Source organism: Corvus moneduloides, unplaced genomic scaffold, assembly GCF_009650955.1.
Source record: "Corvus moneduloides isolate bCorMon1 unplaced genomic scaffold, bCorMon1.pri scaffold_148_arrow_ctg1, whole genome shotgun sequence".
Classification (NCBI taxonomy): Eukaryota; Metazoa; Chordata; class Aves; order Passeriformes; family Corvidae; genus Corvus; species Corvus moneduloides.
Window position 1 is genome coordinate 24,145 of NW_022436897.1, and position 14,724 is coordinate 38,868.

The window sequence follows — 14,724 nt, forward strand, 5'->3', positions numbered from 1 at the left end:
GGCACGGCCGGGAAAGGGGCTCGGGGGTGCCGGGGCCGGGAAAGGGGCTCGGGGGTCCCGGGGCTGGGAAAGGGGCTCGGGGGTCCCGGGCCGGGAAAGGGGCTCGGGGGTCCCGGGCCGGGAAAGGGGCTCGGGGGTCCCGGGGCCGGGAAAGGGGCTCGAGGGTCCCGGGGCCGGGAAAGGGGCTCAGGGGTCCCGGGGCTGGGAAAGGGGCTCGGGGGTCCCGGGGCTGGAAAGGGGCTCGGGGGTCTCGGGCCGGGAAAGGGGCTCGGGGGTGCCGGGGCTGGAAAGGGGCTCGGGGGTCCCGGGGCCGGGAAAGGGGCTCGGGGGTCCCGGGGCTGGGAAAGGGGCTCGGGGGTCCCGGGCCGGGAAAGGGCTGCTCCCAGTATGAGCGCAGTTCCCTCCCCGAGTGGTTCCAGTTTCCTCATCAGTCCCAGTATGAGCCCAGTCAGGCCCAGTATGATCCTGGTCACTTCCCCTCACTCCCTGCAGAATCCCTATTGCTCCCAGTATGAACCCAGTCACTCCCAGTCACTCCCCATTAGGATGCAATTTGCCCCCAGCACAGTCTCAGTTGCTCCCAGTTCTTTCCACTTTTGCCCAGTGTGTTCCCAGTTCTCCCAGTTGCCCCAGCATAGTCCCAGTCACTCCCAGTATGATGCCAGTCTCACCCAGCAGGGCCCCAGTCACTCACGTTTGCCCCCAGTTCCCCCCAGCACATTCCCAGTCACTCCCAGTGTGGTCCCAGTCACCACCCACATGGTCTCAGACACTCCCAGTATATCCCAGTTGCCCTGAATATTCTTGTGGTCATTCCCAGGCACTCCCAGTTAACTCAGCATGGATCAGTTGCCCCCAGATTTATCCCAGTCACGGCCAGTACATCCCAGTTGTCACCAGCATGCATCCTATCATTCCCAGTTCCTCCCAGTGCATCCCCAGTTGGCTCTCAGCATGGGCCTGGTCGCTCCCAGTAACCCCCACTGACACCCACGATAATCCCAGGATGATCCCAGTCACTCCCGGTATGATGCCAGTGGCCCCCAGGGTGATCCCAGTTGCTCCCTGTCAATGCCAGCATGAGCCCAGTAGCCTCCAGTATGATCCCCGTGACTCCCTGTCTCTCCCAGTATATCCCAGTCACCCCCAGCATGCTATCAGTCACTCCCACTTCTTCCCAGCTGCTTTCAGCATGATTCCAGTTGCTCACAGCCATTCCCAGTCACCCCCAGCATGCTCCCAGTCCTTCCCACTTCTTCCCAGTTGCTTTCAGCACGATTCCAGTTGCTCACAGCCACTCCCAGTCAATCCCAGTATGATTCCAGTCACCCCCAGTATGACCCCAGTCACTCCCAGGTACTCCCAGTATTATTCCAGTTGCCCCCAGAGTGACTCCCTGTCACTCCCAGTGTGGGCCCAGTTGCTCCCAGTATGAATCCAGTCACTCCAAGTTACTCCAAATACGATCAATCCCATTTGCTCCCAACATGGTCTCTGTTGTTCCCAGTCACCTCCAGTACGGTTCCAGTCATGTCCAGTACCTTTCCAGTCCCTCGCAGTCTGATTCCAGTATGATCACAGTCCCTCTCAGATACTCCCAGTATCATCCCAGTCAGTTCCAGTAGGATCCCAGTATGACCCCAGCATGGGCACAGCTGCTCCCATTATCTTCCAGTGTGGTTCCAGCTGAACCCAGTTGCCCCCAGTTCAGACCCAGTCACTCCCCACATGAGGTCGAGCGCTCCCTGAATTCACAGCCCCCACCCGTGGGAACATCGCCCCCATCCCGCAGGTGCCCGGGGAGGGGGAGCTCGGCCCAGATATCCCGGGGGGGTTCCCTGGGTTGGGTTTTTTTGGGGGGATGTTTGGAGAATGAAGAACTCCAAAGCTGAGCAGAAAATGCCCCTTGTGAGGACATTGGGGGTCCCCAGGAGGTGTTTCTGGGGGTCCCGGTGGCGGTGCCAGCAGAGCCCTGGCAGCGGGCAGGGGGATGTGGGGTCCGCCCCGTGGTGGGGGTTGGGTCTGCCCGGGTCAGGCACGGCCACCTCCAGCCCGGAGCCAGGGGGCTGCGGGACCCCTTGGGAGAGCCGGAGGGGGAACCTCGGGAGCCCCAGAGTGGGACGAGCAGAGAGGGGCAGTACCGGGAGCAGGGGAGCCCCGGCAGTCTGGAGGAGCGAACCCCTGTGACCCCCAGGGCCCCAAAGTGGGGAGCCCAGAGAGGGGGGAGCGCCGCCATTCGCGGGACCCTCAACAGCCTGGAGAGGGGGAGGGGGGACTCCTTGGACCCCCTGCACCCCGAAGCAGAGAATAAGGGGAGAAGGGACCTGGGGATCCCATAACCCCCAGCATCCCTAAGTGGGGAGACCAAAGGGGGGAGCTTTTGGATTCCTGGACTCCCAGCAGCCTGGGGAGGGTGGAGACCAAGTAGAGAGGAGGACTCCCAATAAAAGAGGGACCTCCAGTAGCCAGGACAGGGGGGAACCCCCAAACACCAAAGGGGAGAGACCAGAGACAGGGAACTCCTGAGAGGCTTTTTCAGAGCAGATTTTTATGGACACACAGTGCCCAGTGACTTCTAGAGATGGACTTGGCAGAGGGACCTGTAAACTCAATGTGCTCATCCCTTGTTTCTCCCCAGACCAAGATTTCCCATTCCCAACCCTGGGCCAGATGGAGGAGGAGGCTGTGAGGAAGAGGAAGATGCCCCGGGAGCCCCAGGCAGGTGAGGAGGAAGTCAGTGGCCCTTTCCCCTCTCTCCTGCTCCATCTCCCAGCCCAGCATCGCCCCCGGCTGCAGGACAACCCCGCTGCCGACGCCGTCCTGCCGGGGACGGACTGGGGGGATCTCCTTGGCCTTCCCTGTGGCACGGAGGCAAATCCCGTCCTCTCCTTGTCCTTCCTCCCCAGACAAGGAGCTGAGCACGGAGCCCAGGGAGGACAAATCCCCATGGCAGAACCTGGTGGAAGAGGCCGTTTTGAGCGGCTCCACGGCGCAGGAATCCAACGGGGAGGAAAAGCCCCGGAGATCCCACAGGAGGAGGGGCTGCAAACGCAGCCCAGGGGGCTCTGAGGAGGGAAGACCCACCCTGTGCCGGGAAGGCGTCCGGAGATGCAGCCAGAGGTCAGAGCTGGTGGTTCATGAGCAGCTTCACGATGGGGAGAAGCCCCACAAGTGTGGGGAATGTGGGAAGAGCTTCAGGCAGAGATGCACCCTGATCCAGCACCAGAGATTCCACACTGGGAAGAGGCCCTACGAGTGTGGGGAATGTGGGAAGAGCTTTGTCACAATCTCCAACCTACGTATCCACCAGAGGATCCACACCGGGGAGAGGCCCTACGAGTGTCCCCAGTGTGGGAAGAGGTTTCACACCAGCTCCCATCTCCTCCGGCACCAGCGGATTCACATGGATGAGAGGCCCTTCCGCTGCCCTGACTGCAGGAAGGGCTTCAGGTACAACTCCCACCTCGTCACCCACCGGCGCATCCACACCGGGGAGAGGCCCTACAAGTGTCCCCAGTGTGGCAAGAGCTTCTCCAGGAGCTCTCACTTGACCCAACACCAACAGAGGCACCGCTAAGGGAAGCCCTGAGAGTGTCCTGACTGCAGGAAGAGCTTTGTCGTCTGCTCCAACTCCATCTCCCATCAGAGGACCCACGTTGGGAAGAGCCCTGGTGTTGGGGTTTTAGTCCAGTTTTAGTTTTTTCCTGTTAAAGGAATTTTCTCCCATATTCATGTTGCTAGGGGACAAATAGCTGTACTTAAGAAAGACAAAAAGGGGGGTGGGGCAGGCCTGGCTACTCCTTTGTGTACACCTGGGTGTGGGGTCAGTTTGCTCTGAGCGTCCGGAGAGAGGAGCTGCAGAGAAAGGAGCTGCTGCTTCTTTCTTTTTGGCCGTTCTTTCTTCCTGCTGGAAACAACACCGGGATCCCAAAGCCGCTTTCCCTGCCCTGCTGGAGACTGGGCTGTGGATGCCCTGCCCCGCTGCTGCTTCGAGCTTTCGCTACGCTGTAGCCCTGCTCGCCCTGCCTGCCTGGGCCTCCGTGGGGTTCTCCCATCTGGATACATCTCGTCTGCCACCCGGGATTTGCGTTCGTCCCTGCCGTTCCAGCCTGCTGTTCCCGAGAGTCCGGGATCGGCTGCCCAGGGGTTTGTGAAGCCTTTGTTCCATCCCTTCCCGGGATCCCGGGGCACCGGTGCCGCGTGCTCCCCGAGCTCGCTCCGGAGCGCCCCCTGCAGCCGCGGGGGAACCATCGCACCTGCCCTGCTCACCGGGAGCCGCCAGCGCCCCTGCCGGCTGCGAGCGGAACTGCACCCGAGGGGAAAGGGCCCGGCAGCCGAGAAGGCTGGGGCTGGGTTTGTGTTTGCTGTCACTGCCATGGTTATTGCTGTTTTGTTTGACTGGTTATATACATATATATATAGAGTAAAGAACTGTTATTCCTATTTTCCCACATCTTTGCCTAAAAGCCCTTGATTTCAAAATTATAATAACTCGGCGGGAAAGGGGTTACATCTGCCATTCCAAGGGAGGCTTCTGCCTTCCTTAGCAGACACCTGTCTTTCAAACCAAGACACCAGGTGATCCATGACTGTGAGACATGCGCTGCGATCAAGCAGGCCAAGCGGGTGAAGCCCCTGTGGTACGGTGGGCGATGGTCCAAATACAAGTATGGGGAGGCCTGGCAGATTGATTACATCACACTGCCTCAAACCCGCCAAGGCAAGCGCTGTGTGCTCACAATGGTAGAAGCCACCACAGGATGGCTGGAGACCTACCCTGTGCCTCACGCTACTGCCCGGAACACCATCCTGGGCCTGGAAAAGCAAGTCCTTTGGAGGCATGGCACCCCTGAGAGAATTGAATCTGACAATGGGACTCATTTTAAGAACAGCCTTATTAACACCTGGGCTAGAGAACATGGCATTGAGTGGGTGTACCACATCCCTTACCATGCACCAGCTGCAGGCAAAGTGGAACGGTGCCATGGATTGTTGAAAACCACCTTGAAGGTACTAGGTGGGAGAACTTTCAAAAATTGGGAGCAGCATCTGGCAAAGGCCACCTGGTTAGTTAACACCTGAGGTTCCACCAATAGAGCTGGTCCAGCCCAATCTGAATCCCTGCATACGACAGATGGAGATAAGGTCCCAGTAGTGCATGTCAGAGGTCTGTTAGGAAAGACTGTGAGGATAAATTCTGCCTCGAGTACAGACCAACCCATCCATGGGGTTGTCTTTGCTCAGGGACCTGGTTGCACATGGTGGGTAATGCAGAAAGATGGAACAACACGTTGTGTACCACAGGGAGATCTGATTGTTGGGTGAAAACCATCTGTAATGTGGAATGCCTGGGTACCACTGCTTGCTGAGGGTCACTGTCACTGTTCGTACATAGCTGTATATATATATATATATATATATGTATGTATTGATGTGTGTGTGTAGAGTTAGAATATCTTAGTTTGGGCATTGAGCCAATGATATGGGATAAGGGGTGGAATGTCTTGGGGTGACTTTGTGATGTGTATCCCGTATCACTGCCCTATGCCCAGAAATTAACTTTGTGCCTTTCTATGCCTCTAAACTGAGCCTGAGAGAGGGAAGGAAAAACTGAGCAAAACTTTTTCAAAGCAGTTTGCAGCTTGTTCAGGGTCACACAGAGATAGGGACTTTCTTTTTCCCAGCTGCAGCAGGGGAGGGAGGAGGCACCCAGCTTGCTGCTTCCCTGGTCAGCTTTTGGCCAGTTCTTCAGCTTCTTTTTCTCCAAAGGGAGACTGAGAGCTGAATTTTTTTTCCTTCCCTGGAATTCTGGATTTTCTTCCTTTTCTGATGGCCTGCTTCAATATCAGAGCACATCGGGAGGACTTTCCACCGAGCACAGAGGGCCTGGCCCTGGGCCAAGCCCCAGCTCCGAGGAGACCAAAGGAAGGACTCTAACATTTTCTCAGGTTTTTTCTCCACACTGAAAGATTTTATTATTTAGCATTATTTTCCTTTTCTCGTGTGTTTGTTAAATAAATAGTTTTTATGTCCTTCTCTTTCCTTTGAGGAAAACTTATTTTTTCCCGAACCAGGTTCAGGGGAGGGGTGGTTGTGCCTTCTCTCAGAGGATATCTTTCTAAATTTGGCCAAACCGGCACATATGCAAAGGAACCAAACTTACAAAAGTGTGAAGAACTCGTGACCTGTTGTCCATCTTGGGGTCCCTCTTGGCAGTAGCCTCTGGCTACCCTGGGTGTACCTTTGAAGGCCTTTCAAATAAATACCTACCTTTATTCCCTTATGCTGGTCTAGTCTGTTTTTAGGTGGCCTCTCAAGGCATCAGCAGGGGCTGCGATCCCACACTTGTGGAGACCAGAACTGCCCCCAGGATCCCAACACTGCCTGACAGCGCTCCAGACACCGGGATGGCCGCGCGTCCGAGTCTCGGCCACTGTGCTGCTGCTTCCTTTGCTCGTAGACGCACCCAGAGGCCACTGGTAAGCCCGGATGGTCTCTGGTTCTGCCCTCTTCCTGATCCCGTGCAGGGATGGAGCACTGCTGGGCTTTCAGGAAGCTGCTCTTGAAAACTTCCAGCATTCCAAGCTCCTTTGCCCTCCGTGGAGGCTTGCCACGGAATCCCTCACAGCTGCCTCCGGAGCATCCTCCTGTTGGCTGTTCTAAAATCCAGGGCCTTCAGGGTGCTCAGCAAGACCTCTGACTCCACACTGTTGTGGAACTGGACCTTCAGGACAGGGACCTTTCCAGCCTGAGCTGCCCTCGTTCCTCTGTGTCTCTGCACAAAACACAGCATGGTGTGGATACAAAAATGCTGCTAGCAAGGATTTTCTGGCTGTTTTCTAAGCCTATGAGAGACTTTTCTCTCTCACAGAAGAGGTAGCAGAGTTATGTAAACAATCAAGCCACCTGCACCCTATAAAAGTCTTGTTTATAGTACAGTAGAAAATATTTTGACAATGGATGCTTTAGGATTTTAGCCAATCACCCCAAGGGGTGGCTGATCCTTTGTCCAATTAGACTATGAAGAAAAAAGTTTATAAAAGAGTTTGTAAAATAATTAAATAAATCAATCTTGCTGCGCAATTCCTGCCTGCTGGATCTTCTCTCTTCCTCCCTACGGCTGCGGGACACGGTGATATACCCCAGGGTTGCAGTAATAGCACGGAAGAGAGCAGCAGGAGGGGCCTGTGTGTCCCAGGGCTCAGGTTTTGGGCCGCTTCAGCACCACAGAGATGCAGGTCAAGTGAAGAAGCCAAACTGTTTATTAATAGGAGGCGAAGCGAAGGGATGAGCTGGGAGGAAAAAAGGGGATGGGCAGGGTCTGAGGGCTGGAGGGATGGAGCTGTCAAAAGGGAGGGAGAGGGCAGGAGCTATGGGAGCTTTCCACAGGCTCAGCTGTGACCAGCATCAGCTGTGCCTGGAGGTCCAGCTGCTCTACTCCAGTCTCCAGATGGTCTCATCTTCCAGGATATCTGGAGGTCTTAAAGGGACTCTGGTTCTGAGCCAGCAGATGAACGTAGTTCAGCAGCTCTTTTGTTGAATATTTTCTGAACTACGATGTTTGTCTGGGAAGGGCTGTCATCTCTCCTCAGGGCTTGAAGGGCTGGAAGAGACAGGAACAGAGGCACGGTCAGAGCCTGGATCTGCGGGAATCCAAGCAGACCTTCCTGCCAGGGCCATCTCACCCAGCTGCTGCCATGGCCAGAAGACAGCAGGGGCCAAGGAGATCAGCCAGAAGGTGCTGGCCGTGAAGCTCCCCACCGTGTCCCTGAAACCTCTCTGTGCTCTGCCCACGTCACCCCGAGTCCACACATGGAGCAAAGCCCCCACAGCCAGGGCAGGGATTGCAGCTCCCGAGCCAGGCATTGCAGCTCGCCCCCGCCAGCCCCCGCTGCCAGCCCGCTGCCAGCCCGCTGCCCTCACTCACCCTCACTGAGGAGCTGGAGCTCTTCCTTGTGCCCCCTCAAGAACACCCTGGCAGCCCCTGGGAGCACAGAGGCGGTCACGGCCCCGCGGCACAGCTCCCTCGCAGCGGCGCTGCCAGCCCCGTGGCCACACGCTCTCCTGCCCCGGCAGGGCTCAGCCCGGGCCCTTGCCGCATCCTGACGCCCGAGGGCACGGCTGCGAGAGGGCGGCAGCGGCCCCGAGGGCAGGCGGGGCTCCGCGGCCCCGGGCCCGGATCCCGCTGCCGGGGCAGCAGCCGGGGCTGGGGCCGAGCTGCGGCGGGGCGGGGAGGGGCCCCGGGCTCGTGGCTCACCCATGAACCTGACGGCCGCCTCTCGCAGGGACTCCTGCGGGCTCTCCACGAACGGCAGCGCCTGGTGCAGGCGCTCGGCCGCTCGGCTCCTGTCCTCTGCCAGCTGCAGAGAGCGCCAGGAGGGAAGGGTTGGCGCGGGCTCAGCCCCTCGGCCGGGCTCTCTGCGCCCAGCCCTGGCCTCCCCTGCCCGCACGGCCCCGAGGCCCGGCCAGCAGCCGCTGGCGCCGGGCTCTGGAGGGGGCCGAGGGCCGGCTGCTGCCCGGGGAGCCGCGGTGCCGCCCCGCGCCACAGCCCAGCGGGGCCGGGGCTCCATCGGCACCCGGCTCGGGGCCACAGGAGCCTGGAGAAGAGCCCGGGGAAGGGAGCAGCGTGTGGGGCGCAGGCTGGCGCCCCTGGTGCAGCACTGGGCAGGGGCACAGCTGCCAGCCCCACACACTGGGCTTCTCCAGGCTGTGCCTCAGCCTTCTCCAGTCAGGCTTTACCAGGCACTCGGCGAACATCAACAGCTGCTCCTTCTTCACCAGTTGCTTGAGATTCCTCCTCTTCAGGAACCCGGCCGCACAAAGAAGAGTTTCCATCGAGGCCTGGAGAGCAGCAGAGGCACAGAGATGGCACCGCAGCCCAGGGCACAGGACTCGTGTCCCTGTTCCAAGGCCAGGAGGATGCTGGAGCCCAGGAGGTACCAGGGCAGGAGGCAGCTGAGCCCCGTCCTTGGGATGCAGCAGCATCACACAAAACCTCACCTCTGCCACGTGGCGGTTCTCCTCATGGCAGTGCAAGAAGAGTAGGAGCAGGCTCTGGCTCACAATCCTCTCCAGGGGCTTTTTTCCCTCCTCCACTACCAACTCCATCACCTTGCAGAAGAGGTGAATGGAGAACAGCTGCACATGGCTGTTGTCCTGGTGGAAAAGGATAAGACCCTAAGACCAATTACTCCAGGTTCCCCAAGGAAAAGGCCTGAAAATCCATAAGGCTCGAAGTTTTGCAGGTAGCACCCAGTGCCTATGGGTGGGGGCACACAGCCTTACATTTTCAAAGAGTGGCAGGAGCGCCTCAGCCAGTTTCGGGGCGGTGGTGCTGGATACCAGGATGTCTTTGTTCTCGAGCGCGTTCATGAACACAGAGAGGGACATCCTGACCACCTCTCCATCTGCATCGCCCAGCAGCTCCACAAGCCGTTGGGACAGGCTGCCCATTCTTCTGGCCTGTGTGGAACACAGGGCTGTGCTGTGAAGCCATGAACGGCTGCACTGCCTACACCACCCTGGCCCTGCAAGCCCACCCTGCTGCCGCAGGGCCCAGAGGCCAAAGGCCTGTCCCGAAGCACTGGGGCAGCTGAGCCGGGAGGCAGGAGAGCTGGGAGCAGCTGCCTCAGCTCCTGAAGCCCAGCCAAGCCCATGTGACTGCTTTCCCCAGCGCAGCTTCGGCCGCTGCCGCCTTCTCACCATGGCGGGATCCTTGCTGAGCACCACGAGGCCTCTGAGTGCCAGGCGACATCTCTGCCTGCACTCGCTCAGCAGGTACCTGGACATCATCTCCAGGACACTGTCACCGCATTCCCTCAAGTCCAGGCACTCGAGGACCTGAAAGGCACAGGGCAGTGACAGGGGAGCCGGCCGGCAGGAGCCCGGAACCGCCCAGGGCTGGGCCCAGGCAGCAGCGCAGGGCGCGGGCACGTCCCAGGCAGCTGCGGCTACGAGAGGGCAGAGAGGCGGGAGGCAGCTCAGCGAGGCAGCGCTGGCCGTCAGGCTCACCTCCACAAGGAATGCCAGGAAGGGCAGATCCCAGCGTGGCTCCTCCCTGCTCAGCAGCCCAAGCAGGCGGAGTGCAATCCCAGAACACATGGGGAGGGAGACCTGGCGCATCTCTCTGGCAGAGGGAAAAAGGCATCAAGGCTGTGAGCTGGGGGGGCAAACATCTCCCAGGACTGACTCACAGAGGTCTGGTCTTTCCCCAGCATCCCTGCAGGGGATGTGGGTGCTCTGGGAGGTGGCTGCTCCTGAGCACCCTTCTCCAGCCTTTTCCAGCGTCCTTGGCCATCCCTCATTGACCAGGCCCTCTGGCCCATGGCCACAAGGACTGTGTGGGGCACCGCGGGCACAGGGCACAAGTGCCGGGGGCAGTGGGGAGAAGGGGGTCTCACCTGGCCAGCAGACCCACTGCATAGTGCTGGGTGTCAGCACACAGCAGCGTGTCCCAGCCACGCTTGCGCTCCATAGCCACCACCTCATTGTCACAGCGCAGTCGACAGAGCAGAGCCTTCATGGCCTGCACTGCAAACCTGTGTGCAGAGCAAAGCCCAGGTCACACTGGGAGCACTGGCGCTGGCCACAAGGGCATGGGAAGGACAGGAGGACTGGGACCTGTTGGGGTTGGTGGGAAGGCGGTGTTCCTCCCAGCACGCTCTCCAGAAGTGATCAACTTCCTCTGGCATCTGCTGTGTGGTGATGACAACTTGGAAGAGCAGAGCCACAAAGATGCGGGAGGAGTAAAGGTTCACTGCCTCGTGGCACCGAGGCACCTGGACAATCACCCACAGCCCCAGAGTTGCCTGCAAAAGAAGCAGCCCGAGACAGCGCTCGGTGCCGAGCTGTCCATGTGGCAGGGCCCGAGGGGAGACGCAGGGGGAGCACCGGGCCTGGTGCCCCCTGAGCCTGCCCCTAGCCCAGGTTTCACCCAGTGCTTGAGGCAGGGAGAGGATGGAGAGCTGCTGGAGCGGCAGCTTGGGGGTGAACAAAGGCCAGTTCCAGAAACTCACAGCCAGGGCGAGGACAGGTGTGTCGTCCCCATCAGAGGTGCACATGCTGTGCAGAGGCCAGTCCTCCATCACACAGAGCAGTGTTGGCAGCACCTTCTCCAGTGTGCTGCCTGACAAGCCTAGGAGTCTCCACATCATTGTGGCAGCTCTGTGGGATCGGAGCTCTGAGTCAGGGGCGTCTCAGTCACAGTACCATGCCCTGTGCAGCTGTGGGGGCCCAGGTGACAGAGCCCCGGTGCCCTGAGGGGCAGGGAGGGAGCATGGCAGCAGGCTCAGGAAACAGAGGGGCCCGAGGGTCCTGCAGCTCTCCGCCTGTCTGGCAGACCCCATTGGACAGGCGGCACAGGGCGATGGGCCCTAAGGGCTGGTGAGCCCCGAGCTCTCAGGGCAGCTGGGCCCCGTACCTGTCGCACGATGGGGCACAGCGCAGGAGGGTCAGCACCACATCAGCGGGGTGCTCTTCAGCCAGCCTCAGAAGGTTAAAGCCCAGCCTGGCGCCCACAGTGACATGGGACCCGAGACTCTGGTGAATGTTGCTCACCATGGCTGGCACCTGGAGGAGGCATGGGGAAGACTTGGAGCACTGTCCAAGGGAGCAACTTCCCCAGCTGCCCCCAAGAAATGCTTCCCTTCTCGACTCACTGTTCTGGTCTCAAAGGCTGAGGGGGCCCAGAAGCCGTGGCTTGATGGGGCACACGATCCTTGGAGTCTCCAGCCCTGGCCCCAGGCTGCTTACCTGCTGCTGAGAAGAATCAGCACTGTTCTTGAAATAACCCAGTTCAGGAGCATGAATCCCAGTGGGAATGGGCGTAGTGTCAGTATTTGGGATGCCCTGAGTCTCTCCGGTGTCGGTGTTTGTGATGGCCATGTCCTCAGTCACTGCCCTGTCAGTCTTCACTGTGTGATCATTCATTGGACTGTCAGAGTCTTCTGAGGGTGCAGTGATATCTGTGCTGACATCAGGCTCTGCCTGGAGCTCGGTCAGCCCAGAGTCAGGCTCAGCTGTGCCCTCAGTTGCTGTGGTGCTGGTCTTTCCACGCCGAATGGGGATGAACTTCCGGAACATCTGCAGGAGAACAAAGGACAGGGAAGGGAGGGCTGTTCCAAGGGGTGCTCCAGGCGCGGTGCTCGGCTGAGCAGCGACAGCAGGCCCAGCCCAGGTGGGGATGGCTGCAGGTACCTGCACTGTTCTCCGGAAGCGGCCACGGGCACGGTCCTGCTCTTGTGTCCGGTCCGGGGCTGCATCTGGCAAAGAGCGAGCGCAGCCAGAGCTGAGGGGCTGCAGGAGAGGCCGGGGAACGCAGCCCAGCCCTGCGCTCCCCAGGCAGGGACAGCCCCGGGATGCCCAGGGGATGGAGCACGGCTGCTGCGGGGGGTCTGGCCCGGCCCCTCTTCCATCCTATCCATGGGCCTGTTCTCCAGGGATGCAATGGGATGGGATGGGACGGGACGGGATGGCATGGCATGGCATGGCATGGCATGGCATGGGATGGGATGGGATGGGATGGGATGGGATGGGATGGGATGTGATGGCGCCAAGCTGGCTGCTGCCATCAGCCCTGTGGCCCAGCTCTGTCACTCACCGTCCTGCCGTGGCTGGAACTGCTCCAGCTCTTCAGGCTGTTGTGCTGGGGCAGCTCCAGGGCCCTTTTTCCCCCTGAACACTTTGAACAGGCGACGGAATCTGCCCACCATGCCACAGTCTGGCCTCGAGGGCACCTTCAAGAGAGATTCCTTGGGAAAGCTCTGAGTGAACAAGTCCTGCACTTGTGCCTTGAAGGCACCAGCAGCAGAGAAGCCTCCGGAAGGCTACAGGACAGCAAGTCCTGCAGCCTGGTCTCAGAGGGCTCCTGCCACAAGGACAGGAGACTCCTCGTCAAGGATTGTGGTCAGCAAAGCCAACGGTCTGGCCTTGAGGGCACCGGCCACAGGGATGGCAGATGCCTCAGAAAAGCTCCAGAGCACCAAGTCCCATGGTCTGCCCTCGAGGGCACCTGCAAAAGAGAAGCCTCAAGAAGGCCACAGGTCACCAAGTCCTGTGGTCTGGCCTCGAGGTCACCTGCAGGAATAACGCCTCGGAAAAGCTCCAGGTCAGCGAGGAACGAGTGCGCTGTGTGGGGGCTCCTCACGGCACCGCTCTGTCCCGTCCTGTCCCGTCGCGTGCTCCGAGCACTGTGGCGTGGCCGCGTCGCCGCCAGCCCCTATGTCAGCACGTGTCACAAAGGGCCCTGGGACACCCTGTCCCGTTCCACCCCACGGTGACCATGCTGCACCGTGTCACAAAGGGCCCTTGCACACGCTGCCACCTGCCCTGGGGCCGCCCCCAGCCCACCCCAAGTGGCCCAGGTTGGAAGGAATGCCTTGCCCCAAGTGTCTAAGAGAGCCCAACAGAAACTTTAGCATCGGCTCCAGCCATATGCAAACGCTCCCCTGCTCTGCGGGCTCGGGGCAGCACCAGGAGCCCCCACGGCTGCCGCTGCAGCCACCACGGGAAGGGCTCGGGGTCTTCCACAGAAGCTGGCACGGCCTCCTTGGGACACGTCCCGGCCGGTGGCCATCCTAAAGCCGGGGCTGTGACACAGACAAGGAACGTGTGGGCCAGGGCACGAATGCTGCTCTGAGCCCTGGGGCCCGGGGAGCGCTGAAATCAGCAGGTGTGGCAGAGTCCCCTCCGAAGCAGACCTGCCACCCCCGAGCCCTGGCAGCGCCGGTGCCCATCTCCTGCCCCAGAGACCTGTGCCCCCGGGGGCTTCTCTGCCAGAGGGCAGCCAAAGCCAAGGTGCATTGGGGTCTGTGCTCCTTCCTACAGGGGGCTGTTGGCAGGAGCACCTGGAGTGACTGGGGGCAGCACTTGGTATCCAACAGGAGATGCTGCTCCTTCCTGGAGTGAATTTTTTCATGGAAGGGATTAGCAGTAGCACCAGAACAGCATCAGCTGCAGAGTTTCACAGGACAAAGAGATTCTACAGAGACACTGTGACGTCTCCTTGTGCTTTTCTGTCTTTCTTGCATTCTGGAAATGAAAGAATGGGCCCAGCCTCTGATATTCAACATTCCTGTTGCTGCGTGTCTGGCTGTGGCAGCTCACGTCCAAACACAACTGCGTCCCTGCTGAGCAGGGCAGTGGACGGCCACAAACAGGGAGGTTCCCCAGGGAACATCAAGGGAGCCACCTGGGGAAGCGCAGAGGGTAGGGATAGCTGTGGGAGGAGAAGCTGTTCTGTGTCTCTGATGATGGTGCCAGCACCCTGAAGGAGCAGCCAAGACAGGCGCTGGAAGCACACAGGTCCCACCCTTTCCTGCTGTCACAGGGACTCGGGACACACTTGTTGCCACAGGTCCAGCAGATGTGATGCAGGAAGAATGGAGGGCCAGGCATTGGTAGGGAATGGCCTCCAGCAAGAGCAAAGCAGGATCCTCTGGCAGCAAAGCCTGAGCTTGTGAACCGGGCCATCTCCTCTGCACACAGCAAAGCGCTTCCCTCCGCCCCTGAACGTCTGCCAGCACTCCCTGCTTTTCTTTAGTGCCGGCTGCATCTTCCTTTGTTCCAAGCAAGTCCAGGGTTTAGTTTGGAAGCTCATGTACGTGTCTTTAGGGGGCCTGCATGGAGGAGAGGGATGGCACCTGCAGTGCAGGGCTTGTGTCCATCAGAGTCTCTCTCTCACGATGGCACCAATGCCGCTGCCTTGGGACGCCTGACTGTGGAAGG

At 59.7% G+C, this 14,724-nt stretch overlaps 2 protein-coding genes across 4 annotated transcripts; one reads left to right on the forward strand and one right to left on the reverse strand.

The window, feature by feature from the left end:
- The first annotated feature begins 2,686 nt into the window (after window positions 1-2,686).
- LOC116438897 (zinc finger protein 397-like) lies at window positions 2,687-3,730 on the forward strand. Its single transcript, XM_032097918.1, has 2 exons — window positions 2,687-2,722; window positions 2,907-3,730. Exons 1-2 carry the CDS (start codon window positions 2,701-2,703, stop codon window positions 3,575-3,577), a joined length of 693 nt encoding a protein of 230 aa, XP_031953809.1. The 5' UTR covers window positions 2,687-2,700; the 3' UTR covers window positions 3,578-3,730.
- A 3,509-nt stretch (window positions 3,731-7,239) lies between these two features.
- Window positions 7,240-14,205, reverse strand: LOC116438896. Of its 3 annotated transcripts, XM_032097916.1 has the most exons (16): window positions 13,845-14,205; window positions 12,599-13,216; window positions 12,196-12,260; window positions 11,752-12,081; window positions 11,420-11,568; window positions 11,016-11,163; window positions 10,621-10,808; window positions 10,401-10,538; window positions 10,012-10,126; window positions 9,703-9,840; window positions 9,286-9,462; window positions 9,001-9,156; window positions 8,740-8,841; window positions 8,258-8,360; window positions 7,928-7,984; window positions 7,240-7,603 (listed from the first exon to the last, which is right to left on the reverse strand). In XM_032097916.1, the coding sequence occupies exons 2-16, from the start codon at window positions 12,708-12,710 to the stop codon at window positions 7,482-7,484; spliced, it is 2,100 nt and encodes a 699-aa protein (XP_031953807.1). In that variant the 5' UTR covers window positions 12,711-13,216; window positions 13,845-14,205; the 3' UTR covers window positions 7,240-7,481. The 3 variants fall into 3 exon arrangements, with proteins under 3 accessions (XP_031953807.1, XP_031953806.1, XP_031953808.1); XM_032097915.1 differs by lacking the exon at window positions 13,845-14,205 and having other exon boundaries at window positions 12,599-13,398; XM_032097917.1 differs by lacking the exons at window positions 7,928-7,984; window positions 8,258-8,360; window positions 13,845-14,205 and having other exon boundaries at window positions 7,496-7,603; window positions 12,599-13,398.
- Between the last annotated feature and the right edge of the window lie 519 nt (window positions 14,206-14,724).